The sequence below is a fragment of the Tetrao urogallus genome (genome assembly GCF_951394365.1).
Source record: "Tetrao urogallus genome assembly, chromosome: 11".
In the NCBI taxonomy this organism is placed as follows: domain Eukaryota; kingdom Metazoa; phylum Chordata; class Aves; order Galliformes; family Phasianidae; genus Tetrao; species Tetrao urogallus.
The window spans coordinates 1,558,914-1,577,368 of NC_136824.1; the positions used below are offsets into that span (position 1 = coordinate 1,558,914).

Genomic DNA, 18,455 nt, shown 5'->3' on the forward strand with positions numbered 1-18,455 from the left:
TCACCGCGGGGGGAGGGCAGGGAGAAGCGGCCAGGTCGGTCGGTCGGTCGGTCGGTCGGTCGGTCGGTCCATCCCGAGCGCGGCCCCGCTCTCCCTCCCCTGGCGGCTCTCCGCTCTTCGCTCCCCCCGCAGCAGCTCTCGGCCGGCGTTTCCCCGCTCGGTCCCCGCCCGCTCCATGCGGTGGTAGCGGCGGGCGGAAGGGGCGCGGCGGGCGGCGGGCGCCATGGCGGCGGCGGGGCCGTACGCGCTGCTGAGCAGCTGTGATGGCGGCTTCGCGGCGGAGGAGCTCGTCAGGCGTGAGTGGGAGGCGGGCGGGAGCGGCCGCGGGTGTGTGCCCGCTGCGAGCCCTCGCGGGGCTTCCCTATAAGGCTTTACACGGGCGGCGGGAGGCGCGGGTCGGCTGACGGTGGTGTTGAGCGCCGGTACCATCCTGCTACCGGCAGGAGGGAAAGCGGGAGCAGGAAGGTCCTGAGGGCCGCGCTGCAGCCCTTTGTGCGTCGGTACAGAGCTCCGCCCTGCGCTCCTGGGACGCGGCTTCCTTTCTTACAGCTCGAGAAAGTAAAATCTGATAGCGAGAACTTGAAACTTCAGCTAGGGCTAAAATGGGAGAGATTGCAGGAAGAAGCTGTTTGGATCTCGGTGGTTTTGCCGTGATGGCTTTTTAGGGAACTGCGATAAGTCGCTGGATGTGCGTGGTAAGATGGGCGGTTCAGCTGCTGGAATATGAGAGGCCATCCAGAGAGCCGGGGCTGTGGGCACAGGTGAACCTCGCGAGGTTCATCAAATTCAAACACGAGGTTTTGCACCTGGGTTGTAGCAACCGCCAGTCTCAGTATAACTGGGGGGTGAACAGAGCACGGCCCTACAAAGAGGGCTTGGCAGTGCTGTTGGGTGGTAGCTGGGTGAGCCAGCAGTGTGCCCTCAGCCCAAACAGCCAACTGTGCTCTGCGCTGCATCACAGACAGCACGGCCTGCAGGTCGGGGAGGTTTCATTTCTGTGATCCTGTCCCTCTGCGCTGTGAGGTCTCACTTGGAGTTCTGCATCCAGGTGTGGAGTCCTCGGTACAGGTGAGATATGGACCTGCTGGAGCACATCCAGAGAAGGGCCACAGAAATGATCTGAGGGGTTGAACGCCTCCTTATGAGGACAGGCTGAGAGCGGGGGCTGTGCAGCACGGAGAAGGGAAGGCACTGGGGTGCCTGGCAGCAGCCTCTCCATAATCTGATCTAGCTGTAGGTGTCCCTGTTCTTTGGACTAGTTGGACTAAGTGACCTTTAAGGGTCCCTTCCCCCTCTAACAACTTGTCCATTCCATCTCATTAAGCCACATTTGCAAACAAGAGTGGCAACGTAAGTGTCTACAGTCAGAGATTACTCTATCAAAGAGCTAGGCTGATATGATAGACTGATAAGAATTGTAAAATTTTATTCTTGATTGCTTGTTTGTAAGGAAGCTGTAAGCATAGTGAAAAGAACTGTTCACAGTTCCTATAGGCTTTTTTTTATTTCTCGTAGTGAAATTAAGTAGGTGAAAAAGGAAGGTAAGCCAAAAGCTTGATGGAAATACCATCTGCTCTGAGGAAGTCTAAAAGCTTAACTTCCATCAGGTTTTATCTTTTCTCCAAGTTGTACTCATTTAGGAATGCCTGAGCTTGCACCATTTTCTGCTTTTAAAACAGCCTCGTGAATCCTCTTTGCAGCCTCTTGTTGAGTTGCTTTTAGAGATGTTCTTAATGCTTCTGAAATAAAGCATAGTGGAAAGAAACAATGTGAAGAACCTAAAATGCCTGCTTTGTGTAGCAGGTGTTTCAGAGCCAGGAACATAAGCAAACAGCAAAACTTGTAAGGACTTGTAGATAAGGATCAGGTGGCAGCGGCTGGCTGCAGCTGATTGAGAGCTGCTGGTGAGTTGGGACAAAATGCTGCTGCAGTTCCCAGCACGCGTGCTGCTACAGAGTACAACCAGAAACAGCAGCTTGAAGGCATCGCTTGGTAGTGGCTCAGCTTGGTGCTGAGGACAAGAGCCTTACATTAACACATCTGAAGCAATGTGATGTTTGATATGCCATAATTATGTTTAAATACGCTCTTAAATACTGTACTGCATGGTAGATCCACGTAGTGGCTGTGGGTTTGCAATCTCTAGTACAAAACAAAGAATTTACCTCTTATCACTGCTCTCACCACCATGTTCCTGGATCTCCGTGGTGGGTACTTGCTGTGGGCAGACCTGTTTTATACATACAGAGCAGCTGCTTGGAGGCTTCTCTGCTAGGGGTCAGCAAAACCTGCAATCTGCTGCTGCTTCCCAGTTTAATTACAAGGCTCTTTCCAGGATGCATATTTGAGTTCTCTTTAGTTGGTAGGAGCAAATTTCTTACGTTGTGTTCCACCAGGTGGCTCTCAAGGCACAGAATGGGAGCGATGTGGGGCTGGCACACCACATCCAGGTGGCAGGATGGGGAGCACTTGGCCATAGTAGAAAACTGGATTGTGCTCCTGCATGCGTTCAATCCAAAGCAAGCTAAGAAGTGCAATCAGTATTAAATCTCTTTGGCAAGGGATGAAAAGAGAAATTGCAATTATTCTGAAAAAAAACAAAAAGACTAATACAGGGGTCTTAAGCACAAAATGTTAGAAGTACTTAATGTCAGTTGGTTATTAGAGCCTGGGGAACACTGCAGCAAGATGTGAGATGATCTGTGTCTGCTTCTTTGTCTCAACTTCTCAGGAAGGTTGTTTCTTACCTCTCATGGTCCTTTTGAAAAAGGAGCTGATAAGCTGGGTTTTGCAGTTCTGCATTGTCCTATTCCTTGTAAATTAAACCACTGCTCAGAAGACCAAGTCTGTATGCAAGCCCTTGAAATGAGAAGTGTGAGTCCAGAGCCTGGAGTGACTCACCCTGCCCAGGGAAGCACCTGCTGCTCCAAAGAGCTTTAAAGCACAAGCATGGCACACAGCTGTGCTCTGCCTTAATTAGCATTCAGCAGTTACTGATGAGATGGTGGGAGTTTCAATAAGTAATTTTGGTAAGATGTCCAGCATCAGTTCAAGATCCTCTACAAAATGCTCAGCTTTGGATCATGGCTTTAATGATGCTAAGCCACGCTCTTCTGTAGTGCAAACTTTTCCATGCATGTTTTTAGTTCCTTATTACTGATGCATTTGGAGTCTGCCTGCATTCCTGTTGTCTGAGGAAGCTGTTTGTGCTCCATGGAGGAGTGAGGAGATGGGGAAGCCCCGTGGGCCTGCCTGCACTGCTGTCTGTGGCTGAGGTGGTTTTCCAGACCCTTTGGATGGCAAAACACTGATGCTTGCGATGGCTGGAAAGCCTGAAATGAAAAAGGAGTAACTCAGCTGAGATAAGTTTGACAAGTCACCTCCCTTTGCCGTATTTGTTTTGTGGAAGTTCATTCTGTATCCAAATAAAACATAATGGAGCTCGTTCTGATGAATGTTCTCTAAAATTAGATAGGAAACTATTCTGGCTGGATTTGCTTTTTTCCAGTGAAACACAAGCAGTGTTGGGAAGAAACTCCTGGAATCCCAACGTGGCAAATATAATTTTAGGATTCGTTCTGATGTGAATTGTGTCCCTTGTGAATTGTGAACTCAGCCTGGGCTGCAAGGTGTAGGATTTGGCAGGCTCCAAAGCCCCCACAGTAACAGGTCTGAACCTGCAGGAGGAGAGGAGAAGCCCCCCCACAGCCCCCAACCTGCAGTTACCTTCCTGCCACAAGCCCTCAGGCAGTGCTGCAGTAATTGGTTCAGCCCTGTGTGCTGTCCCAGCCCCAGAGAGCTGGATGAAGTCCTTGCAGGGAGCTCCTGCACCCTTGGAGCTCAGCGTGCACCGTCCATTTTCGCTGGCAATGTCTTCCCTTGGGGTTGGCAAAATCCCTTTGGGTACAGAGCAGCAGGCAGAGGCACAGTGGGATGGATGAAGAGTGCTTCCAATGCAGGACAGCAGCACGTGATGGGAAGTGGGGATGTCCTACTTCTTCAGGCAGTGCTTTGAGGCCTAAGTTTGCCTACAAGCCCTTGTACAAGAAAAAAAAAAAAAAAATCACAAAATTGGTGTAGAAATTCTTTCACACCAGTTTTTGATGTCTTTTGGAAAACGTTCTCTTTCTGTAATCTTACTTTTGCACACACCCTTTCCCGAAGTTTTACTGCTGATTTTCCAACTGTCAGCAATTCCATGGCAACAAACCATCGGAAACGTAGTTGTGCCTGAGGTATCGACCAGGAGGGACTGGTACAGCTAGGATCCTCCATTCTACTATGGAAATAAGCAGATCAGAGTAAGCAAGCCCTTTTTTTCCTGCTAACCCACTGCTCTTCAGCTGGCAAACTTGTGAGTTTCAGCTGAGTTGAGCAGGAGCTGCCTCCATTGGTCTGAACGCCCACTGATGGTGAGCTCCTGGCCTAGCAGCAATTGGCACATAGGAGATACAAGCCTGTTTACCACAGCTACCAAACTGCATTATGCAGAGCATGGCACTTAATTAGCTGGTGTTTCATAGCAGGAACTTGACAAAGTGCTTCTATTGTACTAGAGCATCACGTTAAATCTGTGCACTGTGTAAGGTGCCATGCCATCACGTGCCACCGAGCTGCTGTGCGCTGCTTAAGAGTGAATAAAGAAGTTGCAGAACAGCAGAATTCTTTCAAAATTACTGATTTGCATTAGCTGTTTTGGAAGTCTCTTCTGTATTTCTCAGTGAACATAAGTTTACAAGCTTGTGCTCCAGAAATACAAAGTTCAGAGTCAAGATCTGCTTGGTGTTAACTCAGCAGTGTTGTCCCTGCCCCCCGGTACTGCCTTGTCCAAGAACAGAATGCTGATTGCAGCCTAATTGCTCCAAAAATTTATCATCCAAATTAAAAAAAAGCTGAACTTCCTTACACTAGAAAGAAGCCAACGTGTAAACTTGGGCTTTTCTGTAAGAAGCCTGGACGGGTTTCCTCCAAGATTTGTCACACCAAGATCACATTTCCCCTCAGATTCCCCACTTCATGCTCCTCCCCGCCACAAATCCACCTGGTTTACAGCTCTCCTTTGTGCTGTCCTGTGTGCCAGAGCTCAGGCACTGCTTAACCTGCCCAGGCTCCGCAGTTAGCTGCCAAAATAATAATAATAATAGTAGTAATAATAATAATACTGAATCTACCTGTGGCAGCCCTGGCAGTGAGCTTTCCTGCCTTTAGCTGCTAAGACACAGATCAGTTCAGTCTATCTGGGGAGCAGCATGCACTGGCATCTTCAGGAATTGTCTCAGTACCTTTAAGGTATAACCCTTAAAATCTCTGAAAACATTTGTTTTTTTTTTAATTATTATTTTTTTAACCCCTCTGCTCCCCAGCTGACTCAAGCGATTATATGATTCACTTATAAGATATCCATGACTGTTTATCTGGAACAAGATGTTCTGCCCTTTCCAGCCAGGTAAGGCTGGGTTGCTCTGCTGCTCCCTCTAATTCAGCCCCACCAGGTGGCCGTCACACTGTGAGTGTTCTGCAAAGGCTGCTGCCAGCACACGAGGGGCAGGCAGTGCAGAGATTGCATTATCCAAGCACTGCCCTGGATTTTAATTGTTGAACTCCTACCTGGAATTTAATGGGCATTGCAACCGAATTCCAGTAACTTGCTTTATTTTCTCATTAGTTACCTTGAGATTCTGGTCACAGTCAAACAGGTTTTTTTTACATCTGAATGAACACGCAAGGTTTGCTGGAATGAAGTGTAGTTATTTGCTCCATCCATCCTGCTTATAGGTAATAAGTTCAGGGCTAGCACTTTAAAACATGTTCCAGGGGAAAAAAACCAACAGAACACCTTACTTTCAACAGAGCTTCTGTACCATATTTTTTTCTGAAAGCTAGAGTTTGTCTAAGACTCATAAATAATACAATAAAATAAGAAATGGAGTTTAATTTTTTTAATGAAAACAACTTATTTTGTTGCAACAGGTGAAGATGGCTCTGTATTGGTGTTGTACCAAGCTTTTCCAGTTTAATTGTTATCTCAATGCTGGTTTGTATCATTTCTCTCATTCAATTTCTTTCATGCAGGCATCACGGGAAGAGAGGACCTCAGTGTGGGTGCTACTACAGCTGGAGGAGTGAGCTTTTACCCCTGGACGATAGATAACAAGTATTACTCTGCAGACATTCACCTCTGTGTGGTGCCAAACACAGCTCTGGTCACAGGAGCCATCGCTGAATCTGTGCAGGCGTTCGTGGTGTACTTCGACAGCTCCACAGTAAGATCTGTGCCCCGTGTTGCTCTATCTGGGTGATACAGTTGCCTTGCTGTGATAACTACAGTTAGTATTCTCTCAATCTTGTGACCTCTGTTCCTTTTGTTCTACTGATGGTCAGTAGATCAGAGGTCAGTTATTCCCACTACCAGTGGCAGCAGGAGCGTTTCCTTCCCTTCTCGTGTTTTACTCCTGCTGGAAACAAGGCTTTTCAGGATGGAAATAGGCCAGTCCTCCTCCAGCCTGTGACCTCCAGCTTTGCTCTTAGCCAATGATGGTTCAGAAAGGCTGCTTGAAAACAGCCAAGAACGAGGAAGCCAATTCTACGTCTCGATGCCGTTGTGGTACCTGACATTGTTTCTACAAGGCTGGTGGCAGTGAAAACAGTGCTTTAGCAGAAGCCTGAAAGATTGAGACAAAAACCAATCTAAATAAGGAGTGGTTTTATCTACAGATGGGAGAGGATGCATGCCACGCATTCTACAAAGTTACCTAGGGTAGCTCAGCACTGTCTCACATTAAACCAGGGCAGAATGTAATTCACTGGCTGCCACAACATCAGCTTGAGAGTGGAAGCTGGAATAGCTGCACATTAACCCTGAGAGCTGCTAACAGTGAACAGCAGTGACTGACATGAAGCAAAAGTCTTTCCTAATGTAAATTAAGGTGGTGTAATGAACATTAAACATGAAGGGGAGGTCCAAGGAAGCAGGTTTAACTCACCTTTAAAGTAAATCAAGAGTCATAAGGTTGCTTTTTATAATCAGTTTCCTCATTCTACTGGAGTGCAGCTATTGATTAAAAACAAATGTAAGAAATGAAGTATTTGAGGATGTATTCCAAAGAATATATTTTTCCCTTGTAGAAATCTGGGCTGGATAGTGTCTCTGAATGGCTTCCCCTGACAGAAGACTGGCTACCAGAAGTCATGATCCTGGTCTGTAACAGAGTATCTGAACATGGTATGTTACCTCGAGGCCCAAAACTGACTTGGGATCAGTAAGCTTGCAGCACCATCATTTCTTAAATTATCTGAGTGAGAACGGACTTCTTATTTGATTGAGAAGAGCCAGGTTGTGCTCACAACTAAAAAGTCTTAAGCTAGAAATAATTAAAACTGAATCAGAATTTTACAAGCTTGCTTAAAATGAACTTTGCACATCTCATTCCTGGTATCCCAGTGTGCAGGGCAACGTGACTTAACAAGGCAGCCTAGCACTTCTGTGGAAGTACCTACTGCAAAGCCATTTGATTGTGTCATTTTTAAAAAAATTAGAGCTCAATTTGAGGCTTTTGGAATCCAATTGGAAGTGGTTGGAGGACCCAAACATCTGCTACACATTTCCTCCTCCCCATTCTCCACACAATCCAGAACAAGCAAACAACTTGAGGGAATAAAATTTAGCTGGAAGTTCAACTGCTGATGTTAATCTCAGGCATGTGTGCTTAGGAGACATTTTGTTTCCCAATTTTAGGTGTTAACAGACAGAAAGCTCAAGAATGGTGCATCAAGCATGGCTTCGAACTGGTGGAACTGAGCCCCGAGGAACTACCAGATGAAGATGGTAGGATTGCTACTTGTTTTAATTTCTATAATAAAGAGACACCAAAATATCTTCAAAATGATTGCAAGGGGCATTGTGTTGTTGCTGTGCTACATGGTAACAGCATGGAATGCTCCCAGCTGGTGAGGCTCACTCTCAGCTGTGGAAAGTCAGGAGGAAAAGGTGGTTATTTCCTCTAAGACATTCCACTGGTCTCCTCCCAAATACAGCTGCTGTTTATGTGGCACCTACATAAATACATCAGATCCCTTCTCAGACACTAATCCTAGGACTGTATCGATACATCAAAAGCATTTGTGCTCCATTTTAAAATCAGTCTCAAAACAGAGCCACATAGATGCCCAAGGGAGGGAAATTCTTTGTCCTTTTGAATAGCACTTAAACTACTGCACATACCAAGAATAGACATTATTCGGTGACACCATGGGCTGAAAAGGGTTTGAGCACTGAATTGCATTCACTGTTGCACAGGAAGTAAGCCAGTTTCAGAATCACTTGCCTGGCCACGTAATTACAACTTGAAAAAACCCATAAAACAGAGTCAGAAGTGTGATGTTCTGCTCTTGAAAAGTGACTGTGCACTTCCTGACAGCCTTATCAGCGTCGGCCTTATCTCATCTCCGTGATACACAAGTGTTTACATCTCATTTAAGCTCTGCAGTGGTAAGATAACCAATTCCATTGCCACACAGGAGTGGAATAATGCACTCACATTTTCTCCATTTCAAGTTCAACAAGAGCACGGCTATTTCAGTCTAACGTGTTTTGAAAGGAAACATTAATAACATTAAGTTACTTTCCTGCTGAATAATTGTTGTAAAGAACAAGCTATTTACCACTGCAGTAATAAATACTGGGAATAACAACTCAGGAAGTTAATCTTTGGATTACTCAGATACATTCTCTGTCCTGGACTTTTAACCTGGTAGTTGGTTCGCTGTGACTCACGCATCAGAGGAAATACATTGTACTGAGTAACATATTTACCCTGTAAACATGCTGTATGAATTACAGAAGATAAAACAGATGTAGTAAACACTGAGGCAGTATCTGTGTAGGAATTAAGGCATTAATGGCAGCTCACTGCAAATGAACAGGAGCTCTTGCTATGACTACGCTGTCATGTGTGTACTGAGGACAGGAACTCTTAGCTGAGACTCTCAGTGATGACCAATATAAAACTAAACAGCACTATCATAGAGGACAGTATTTGATCTGAGGGGTTAGACAGCTTAAAATTAATATCTGGAGGCAGTTTCAGATCCTACACCTGTCCCTGAGTCACCCTAGACAGGTTTGATTTTTAAGCAATCACATTTTCCTCTCCAAAGGGCTTTTCTTCCAATTGCTTTGTGAGACTTGCACAAACGTGGGAAGCTGACTAAGCTGAGGAAATGGGAAAGCTGACTTTATGTAAAACAGTGTCAGAGCTATTCACTGAGTAAGCTGAAGTCCAAATAATGCCTTCCCCAGTCTTTGAAGTCACCATAAATTTTCAGGATTACTGGAATGCTTTTAATTAGGTGTTATGAAGATAGCTGTAGTACAATCATTGTCTTTTTTATGAAGCAGTGCCCCTTTCCCAATGGTTATCTGAAGTTCTTCACTTTCTGAAGGAAGGAAAAGCAACTCTAGCATCTGTTTCTGATATACAGCATTCCAAAAGATCCTGGGGGTAAAAGAGTTCCTTTGGCAGTGGCTTAAAGTCATTTATTATTATTTAGTTCCTGGTGTTATTTATCATATAGGCCCAGTGCTAAATACTTAAAACTCCACCTAGACTCTAGATCTTTCTACAACAGGATGAGTGCTCACACTTTATAAAAAGCCTAGACCAAGAGGTGTGGCATCAGTCTAAATTTGTTTGGCCTTTCGTGAAGCAAAGGCAAGAAATACATCCTTCCTAATCAGAGAAGTCATTTGCTTCCATTCCTGTCCGACAGGACAGACATTCAGCCACGCTTCACCTTACGCTCAAGCACGTAATGGTTTTTGGTCTTACTCTTAGGACTCAGATGTCTTCCTGTTTTTATTTAGATGACTTCCCCGAGTCCACAGGAGTGAAACGAATTGTGCAGGCCTTGAATGCCAACGTTTGGTCAAATGTGGTCATGAAGAATGGTATGTAATACACAGCCCTCCCTGCATGAATTCTGAAGGCTGTGAACCCCAGAGGGCTCAGTATTTTTAGCAGAGCTTTAAATGAAGCACCTAAATGGCACCACATCAGCACACAGGGAACTAAAGTGCTCTTCCCATATTTACACGAACAGGAGGCTGCTCAGTTACCACTTTATTGTCCCTGTGTACACAGAGAAACTTGGAGGCAGTGGTGAAGATGTAATCCCATTTCAGTATTTGTTTCCTCTAGATTGGCTCTCAAATGTCTGTTGAAGGATTTAAACACATGAAGAGCACTGCAGGAAGGTCTGTTTTCCCTACAGAAAACCCCACTGCAGTAAACTGCAGAACTTTGTGAAAATAGCACAGCAGCCAGACAGCCTTACTTCCTGTTATAAGGCAGGGCCACAGTTTTGGAAAAATCACTTAAGGATTGATGTATTAGGAAAGGAAATGCTGTGGCTAGCCCAGATTTAATATAAGCATAGATACTTCTATTTTCTTGAAAGCTTTCTATTACCTCTCTAATTATACAATCTGTAGCAGGAAATGTAGGAAGATGAAACTCTTTTGCAGTGCTTGGCCTTATACTTTTTCTTTCAAACTCATCTCACTGCCACCCTTCTGAGGTCTGCCTGCTCCCTTGGGTACAGTTTTCCACTGCTGTGGTTTCTTCCTTTCTATGTCTTTCAACAGTGCGATGATTTTGAGTGCTGAGAGGTTTTCATTAGTTCCTATAACTGCAAGACAGTTACTGGGATTCAGAGCAACCAAGAGCTGCTAAACTTGGGCCTCCTCAGTATTTCTCATTTTATGAGAAAATGAGGCTAAGATTGGTTCCAGTTTAATAGAACTGTTGTAGAGAGGCATTCATTTGAGATGGCATGAAGTTAGTCTAGTTAGTACAAGAACGGTTTTCTTCATATTCAACAGATGTCACGTTACAGAAGAGCAGAATTTAGTCACACGTTGAGGGAAATTCCTGCACATCAGTGGTGCCTTCTGTAAAGGCTGAGCTGTGAAAATCCAGAGCTTTTATCTCCACTGTACAGAAAGCACACAGCGCTGATATATGGCACTGCAAACCCCTCAGGAAGTGAGCTAAATTTGGAAGCTGTTGCAACCGATCTGTGATTTCAAAGGGAAATGATTGAGCTCATTTTTGCTCAAAATAAAACTTTTTACAACCTGTAATATATCTTTTGTTTGCAGCTTCCTCCTGCTCCTGGAAGCTGGCCACTATGTAAATAAGAGCTCAGCTTTTCTGCTGAGTTACCTCTAACTGCTCTCTATTTAGAATCGTGCTTTACCCTAAATCTTTTCATACAAAACTGAAGATATTTTCAGTAGCAATGGTTTGTTAGCACTGTTGAATGTCACCATCCAGAAAGCCAACCTTACAGCATTGCCTTCCTTGAGGTGCTTCTATGAGACTTTAATAGGCTGAACAGAAGTGACTTCTTTAAACTATGAACATTAAAGCCATATCATTTTAAAGCAGGCTACCTAAACCTGCACACAGTTTTCCCAAAGTTGTGAAGCTGTGCGTGGCTGCACACTTGCTAAGAAAGGTCTTGACCTTCTCAGGTTTTCTCTCCCCATTAAGTATGCTCTTGCTTATTCTGATTCATAAGGCATTAATTACAATTAACTGTAAACACTTTTGCATCATGTAATAAATAGTATGTACTTGGTGGGTGCAAAAAGCAGTATGGTCTCTACTAAAACAAAAACCAGCAGCCTTACCTGAAAGGCTCTGAAGACTGTTTGCTTTTTGGTGGGTATGCAGTCATCTGTTCTCCAGTTCCTGGAGCTCTCTTCCACCTAAGAAGAAGGTTGCTTTCTTGTGCAGAAGAACATAAGTATCTCTTCAATTCACAGTTCTCCCACTCCTAAAACCCAAAAGCTACTGTGCTGTTCTATCCTTAGTTGTCCCTACAAGAGGAAATCTGGTTGACTACAGCAAAAGGAACAGAAACAACTTACTGTCTTCTAAGAGGGGTTGCTTGGCTGCTTTCCTGCTTAAATACATTCTGCAGTGATCCCAAGTGAAGCCAGTTACCCAGGGAGGGGCCAGTCATTAGCCTGGTGTCCTTCACAAAGAATTAGCCTGGTTCAGTGGGGCCGTGTCAACTTAATTCCTTAAACAATTCTGGAGTTTCAACCTTTGCATTCTGTTTTTTTGTGTCAGTCATGGTAGCTTCAGACAGGCTATGGAAGAATGTTAGATAAGGACAGTGGGAAACGTTTTGCTGCAAAAGAAGCAATGTGGATTTCTGAGTCCTGCTCAGAGCACAGCTCAATGGGGCTTTGCCCTATTGATGGCACCTGTGAACCCACATAGCCTGCATCAGAACGGAGCCATCCACTATTACAATAATTTGAGTGAGGTCATTTTTGGCTTTGATTCTGTAAGAACGCTCTGTAAGACGTCACCCGCTTCCTGAATGGCACCCAGAAGTTGAAATAACTTCTACATCCATTAAAAGAAGTTTATGGGAAGGTTTCTTTCGAGGGCGTGACTGGAACCAAGAGCTGTGCCTGCCACCTCCCTAACCACGGATCCAGAAACCAACAGCTGCGCTCTGCAGATCCTTTGTAGATGCTGGTATTTTTCAGTTAGACAATTCTGTAGTTGCACAGGCTGAGGTTACCTGTGGCTGTGGTGGGGGTGGGCTGCAGTCACTTACCTGGATGGGATGAACTCAGATTGTAGATAGGAGAGGGGTACATGATTAGGTCACCAAATCCACCCCTCTGCCAATGTGGGAATGCTCTCTCCCGAGCACATTCTGGGCTGCAGAGGCCAATCTGACTTCAGATGACTCAGAAATTGGCTGAAGATCGATCTTACTTTTTCCTATAAGACAACTCTTTGCTCAGCTTGCTGAAACTTTGGGAAGCTGCTTTGTTTAGGGTTGCAGATCCCAACCTTTTATCACTCAATTGCCTGTTAATGGAGCTGGCAGACTTACGGGCTTTCATATTTCTTGCAACTGAGCGTTTTAAGGCGATTCGTTCGGCTGGACTGATTCACTTCTCCCCAAACCTCTGGCAAGTGATCTGTAAGGGCAGTAAAGCTGTACAGCACGGCGCCAATTGAAACAAATACCTGCAGGGGGGGGAGAGGGGCAGGAGGAGAGGAGGGCTGGCACAGGACACGTGTTAGCCAAAGTGCACAGCGTAGATTATTGAGCAGGAAATGAGGTCTCAGTAATTCTCCAACTGAGACGTGTTTACACGTATTCTCGACAGCTGATGGCTTCAGTTACACATTCAGCTCTTTAAGATTTTGTATAAATGGCAAGAAAATTTGGCCCGCGTCTAAAAATTACATCATCTCAACATTTGAATCTAGAGCTTAGTCATTACTGTAATATTAATTCAGAACACATTAAAAAAAAAGAAGTAACACTGATCTTTCTTCTGGCACAGGCCATTGCTTGCTGGCTGTTTGCAGTGCAGTAACTTGACGCTGTTTCTTTTTTAGTTGACTAAAATGCTGATATGTTCAGGACAATCTCCTGAGCCCTGATGTAATTGCAGGTATTTGCTGTTCGAAGCAAAGCCAGGAGAAAACACAGCTTAGCAAAACCCACTAACTGCACTTATTGCATGTACACCTATTGCATGTACACCCATTGCGCCTCCACCTATTGCACGTCCATTTTTGTTTGAAGGTAACGTTCTAGAAATAGAGATTAATTTAGAAATGCTGTGCTGTATTGGTGTGTCTTCCCTAAGAAATTGCCTGTGTCAGTTGCAGCTGTTTGCTATAGTGTTCCATCTTCTGTCACACTAACAGCTGTTTTGTTTCCAGACAGGACCCAGGGCTTTGGCCTCCTCAGCACGTTAGCAGGTGCGAACTGCAGCCTTGGGTCAGAAGAGAACCAAGATACAGAAGTAAACAGTAATTCCTATTTCTTGTTCTTTGCTCGTTCTGTGTCCCACGTGGCTCTCCCCTGTGTCACACTTGGCGTAGTGCTGGGGGCGTCTTTCATCCTTTTCTCCTCTCTCAAAAGCTACTGCACAAGCTGTCAGAATGGGTTTTCAGGGGAGTCTCTGATGGCTGAAAATTCATTCACTATTGTTCTTGAAAGCCGTCCTGAGAGCTGTCCCAGGAGCTGCCACCTCACAGCTGGGGGCTCCCTGTCCTTCAGGACATCCCCCCACGTTGATGGGATGCCTGGTGCTGTGGTTTCTCGTTCAAATCCAAGAACAGTGTCTTGTGCAGAAAATATCACTTGTGAGTGTTGTTAAAAAAGCAAATGAACCTATCCTAGCCAACAGCTGTGCCTGGCATTGCAGAAGTGCCTTTTCATCACACAAGTGGTGCAGGTTTTGCAGTAACAGTTTATGATAAAGAGTAAGATGTTAGTGTTAGAAAAAGGAAGCACTTGATCTGCTGCTGATGCTTTGCGGGGTGCATCACTGGATGCTGTTAATATCTTTTTGTTTCCTGACAGTCCAATCCAGCAGCAGCAGACAAAGAACCCCATTTAGACAACAGAGAGGATGCAGCTAGCACAAACGACCCACAGATGGACAGTGCTGTAGGTAAGCTTGTTCTCTGCTTGGCGGACGTGCTGGAGCAGGCACCTCAGGCTGGAACAGACCCTGAAAGCTTTCTCTCAGTGAAAAGACAGAGCCAGGAGAGGCCAATTGTGTAGCATCAGGGGTTCTCTGTGAGTGAGGGCCCAACTTCAGAAAAGATGGGGCCCCTGCAGGTAAGACCTGCCAGCAGTGCTGCCAGTTGGAAAGGTTCAGGTCTGCTTTTCTCAAGTCTCCTCACCGGTGTATTGTTTATATTCGGAAACACATTTATAAGAACAAATCTTTAAGCTTTCTGGGTGAGAGAAAAATCATTACAGTGTGACTCCCCACAGCCTCGTTCAGCAGGGTGAGCGCTGGGAGCTGCAGGTGTTCTGTGCTTGAGGGCTTTGGATAATTGCAGCATGCCAGGAGGTGGGATTTCATATCACAGGTTGTGTGGGGAGGTCGTCCAAAGGTTGGAGGTTGTTAGTTGGGATCTAAACAGTGTCATTACTCTTTAATTGAGTCCAGGGCTGTTCCTGAACAGATGATTTTATAATAAGAAGTCCTAAGGGAACTAAAAATGAACTTAAATGAACACAAAAAACATTATTGCATTGTAATGTAACAAAATTCATTACCGCTGTAATGGTACCATCAGTTGTCTATCTGAACCATCAGTAAATTAAATGGGAGGGCAACATGTTGAGAAGGTACTGTTTTTAACCTGAAGATTGCCACTAAGGCTATTATGCCTGCTGACAACAGAGTAACTTACCTGAACCAAATCCGTGTGCATTTGTTTTAGATCCTGTGTTAGATACAGATATTCAGGAGCTGGCCAGCCTGACCACGAGAGACGGCGACCTGGAGAACTTTGAGAGGCTGTTCTCAAAGTTGAAAGAAATGAAAGGTACTGAGCTGTGTCACTCAGTATTGCTCAAAGGCCTGGAACCCAACGTGGCTGTTGGGAAATTCTGTGATTCTGTGATTCTCTGAAAGTTGTACCAATTCTTATTCTTCTGCCTGAGGTTCTGTACAGGTGATCTTTTCACTAACTTGGCCTTCATCTTAATAATGCTCTTGAAAGAAGTAGATGCAGCTCAGCTGATTGCTGTCGTGTTGTTTTAGTCCACCATGGATTAACATTGCAGTTTTCTGTACACAAACCTATAACCAGACTTTTTTTTTAAGCTCTGCAACAGTGTGCCAGTCTTGCAGCTTTGAAGGCACAAATGTTTGAAATGAAGTTCACTGTGCTCAGAAGCACTGGCTTTCTGTGGGAATTACAAGAGCACTTAGTAAATAAGCTTCCTTTTTATGATCCTAAGCAAGTTTCTTGCTAGTCCCCTGAAAACAGCTGCAGGAGGTTATCTGTCTCCCTTTGTGCTCCTGAGTCACGTTCAACCTGAGTCATGTTCTCTTCCACAGAAAAGGCTGCAACGTTGCCCCATGAACAAAGGAAACTGCATGCAGAGAAGGTGAGGTTTGGAATCAGCATCAAAATTATTAAAAATATGGTTTTCCTTTCTGAGCTGCAGTTCCCTCTCTTGTAGTATGGTTCACATCTGAAGGACAGTGAGAACAAACTGCTCAGACTGGCTCAGATCTCCCGAGAACTGAATAAAAAACCCAGAATCCAGAACTCCAGAGGAGGCTTTGCCTTCCGGAATTTCTGAAATGAAGGCCCTGTGATCACTGGGTGGGAGCCAGCGCTCACTGAAGTCAGTGGACAAGCTTTGATCTCAAGGAAGATTTAATTACGATTTAATTAGCCCAAGTTTTCTGTCACTTAGGCCTCCAACAAATTCTGGAAGTGTCTGAATTATTGCACCACGGTGTGACTGAAATTTATGAACGTCAGAGAGGATTATCATGGAGGCCAGGAACATTGCCAGGCTGAGCTGCAGCTCAGTTTCATTATTCGCATGGTGAACGGTCACAGGAGGGGAATGATTCTTATTTTTGCATTCTTTGTGCTCCTATTAGGTGGCCAAAGCGTTCTGGATGGCAATTGGAGGAGACAGAGATGAAATTGAAGGTCTCTCCTCGGACGAAGAAAACTGAGGTCTTCTGCAGCTGTAAGCAACAGAGTGATCCTAAGAGTGATCTTTTCCTGCAGTGAGTGTTAATTGCAGAAAGCCCCATTTAGCTTTAGCTGCTCTCTTTGGTTAAAGGATTCACCATATCGTTGTAATGAGTAACACATCCACAACACCTTATGGTTAGAGTGGTTTTGTCTGACTGTTTGTTCTCCCTCAGAGAGTTTTGGATGACGACGTATGCATTTAGAGGAAATAATAGGTTAGTTTACATTTTTCAAATTAACATTTTTATAGTTTCCTCTTTTGAGTTTAAACAAACAATTTTACTACCAGTTACCCTTCTACATATGGCTGTTGGTTGTTAAACAACTACTTAATTCTAAACATTTAGATGTAGGTCTGTTTGATGTTTTTGTGTAGCTTTATAGCTGACTTACAAAACAAACCAGATTTCTATGAGGCATGAAGAGAAACTCGGTGTGCTGTACCCTATTGGAGATGCTGCGCCGGGGCTGCAGGGTTAATCCTGCTGAGTGCCAGAGCCATTAAAAATGGCCCATAGGCTTCGATTTCTGTTTGTGCTTGTAAGCACGTGGTCCTTCCCTAAGGACTCCGGAGCTGTGCCACATTCCCCAGGTTTCCATGAGAAAGGAGATTTGGGATTAAATGCAAGACAGGCTTCTGCTGCTGGTCCAGGCATGAATTTCCCCGCTCAAACCTTCTGCAGCGCATTGCCTCCAACAGGGAGAACGCACAGACCTTCATGTGGTGAATTCTCACCTAAACATTGCATTTCAAACCTCCCCCACTCACCCGGTGCATTTATTATTGCATTTATTACAGACTTCTGCTCCTGTATGTTAATTGGAACATACCAGAGTACAGGTCCCAAATGGCTGCTTTGTGGTACCAAGGGTTAGAAAAATTCCTTCATCCTCAGCGTTAGGATGTTGTCACCTTCTGCACAGTCACAGGGTTTCTGGAGAACACAGGCACGCACAGCACTGAACAGGAAGGCACGGTGTGGGGAGATGAGAAAAGGTAAATTGCATCCCTCCTGTTGTGCTGCAGGACCGCTCCTGTGGCTGCATGGGGGGAACGTGTGCTCCCAGGAGTGTTTCCTTCCCTCTCTGTGAAGGGCAGTGTGAAACAGCCTTACTTTGAAGTTAGCTTTTCTAATGTCAGTAATTTTAGTGAGGCCTAGGCAGTGGCTTTCCATAGGATACCTGACAGCTTTGAATTGCAAAGGCACTTTCACGGTGGTTCTTGACATTCACTGCCTGTGCTTTTAAGATTAAGCAGAGCTAAGACAGTAGGCTTCTTTGAAGACTGTAAATCGTTCCTGGGTAAAAACTGAGGCGTTTTCCATTCTAAGAAACAGAACTGGTGCCTCGTGAGTAGTTTGAATAGCATTTCTCACATCAAGACGGAGCAGGAGCTCCACCACAGCAAAATACATTTTAAAGAAGCAACATTCCTATTGCAGGGACACCCATACAGGCACTGAAGGGACCTCACCCAGCAAGGCTGCTCCTTCTGCCCTGAGCAGCACCCAGCAGCACCCAGGCCGTGCTGTGACTCTGCCCTCTCCTCCCATTCGCTCCTGTTTTCTTTCCTCTCAATGCAGAGAGCTGCAGTAAGGAAGTGAAGGTTGTTTCTTCCAAGTAGGGAATGGTTTTCTGTTTGCTTCTTGGTAGGTGGGGGTGGTTGTTTTTTTCCCCTATTTGTTGTGCAATAGAGATGCATGGCAGAAGTGCAGAGTAAATTAATTGAAGGCAGTGAAGGACATAATGCCCTTGGATACTTTATAAAAACAATTTTTATACCTGTGTTTATAGTTTATTTAAGCTGAATAGAATGACAGAAGTTTAGATTCTTTTCCTGTTCACGGGATAGGAGCAGATAACTGCCTTACCCCTGCAGTCAGGTAC

The 18,455-nt window shown here is 44.9% G+C and overlaps 2 protein-coding genes across 2 annotated transcripts in view; one reads left to right on the top strand and one right to left on the bottom strand.

The window, feature by feature from the left end:
• The window catches only part of IQCH (IQ motif containing H), a gene marked incomplete at both ends in the record, with an annotated part of 57,965 nt that extends 57,740 nt beyond the window's left edge, over window positions 1-225 (bottom strand). Inside the window, 1 exon segment of the mRNA XM_079541138.1 lies at window positions 4-225. Within this exon segment, the coding sequence (XP_079397264.1) occupies window positions 4-225 (222 nt within the window).
• On the top strand, window positions 224-16,546 carry AAGAB (alpha and gamma adaptin binding protein; the record flags this gene model as incomplete). Its single annotated transcript, XM_079541139.1, has 10 exons — window positions 224-296; window positions 6,073-6,263; window positions 7,126-7,222; window positions 7,736-7,825; window positions 9,863-9,946; window positions 13,767-13,849; window positions 14,413-14,503; window positions 15,288-15,392; window positions 15,911-15,960; window positions 16,469-16,546. The coding sequence occupies 10 exons, from the start codon at window positions 224-226 to the stop codon at window positions 16,544-16,546; spliced, it is 942 nt and encodes a 313-aa protein (XP_079397265.1).
• Between the last annotated feature and the right edge of the window lie 1,909 nt (window positions 16,547-18,455).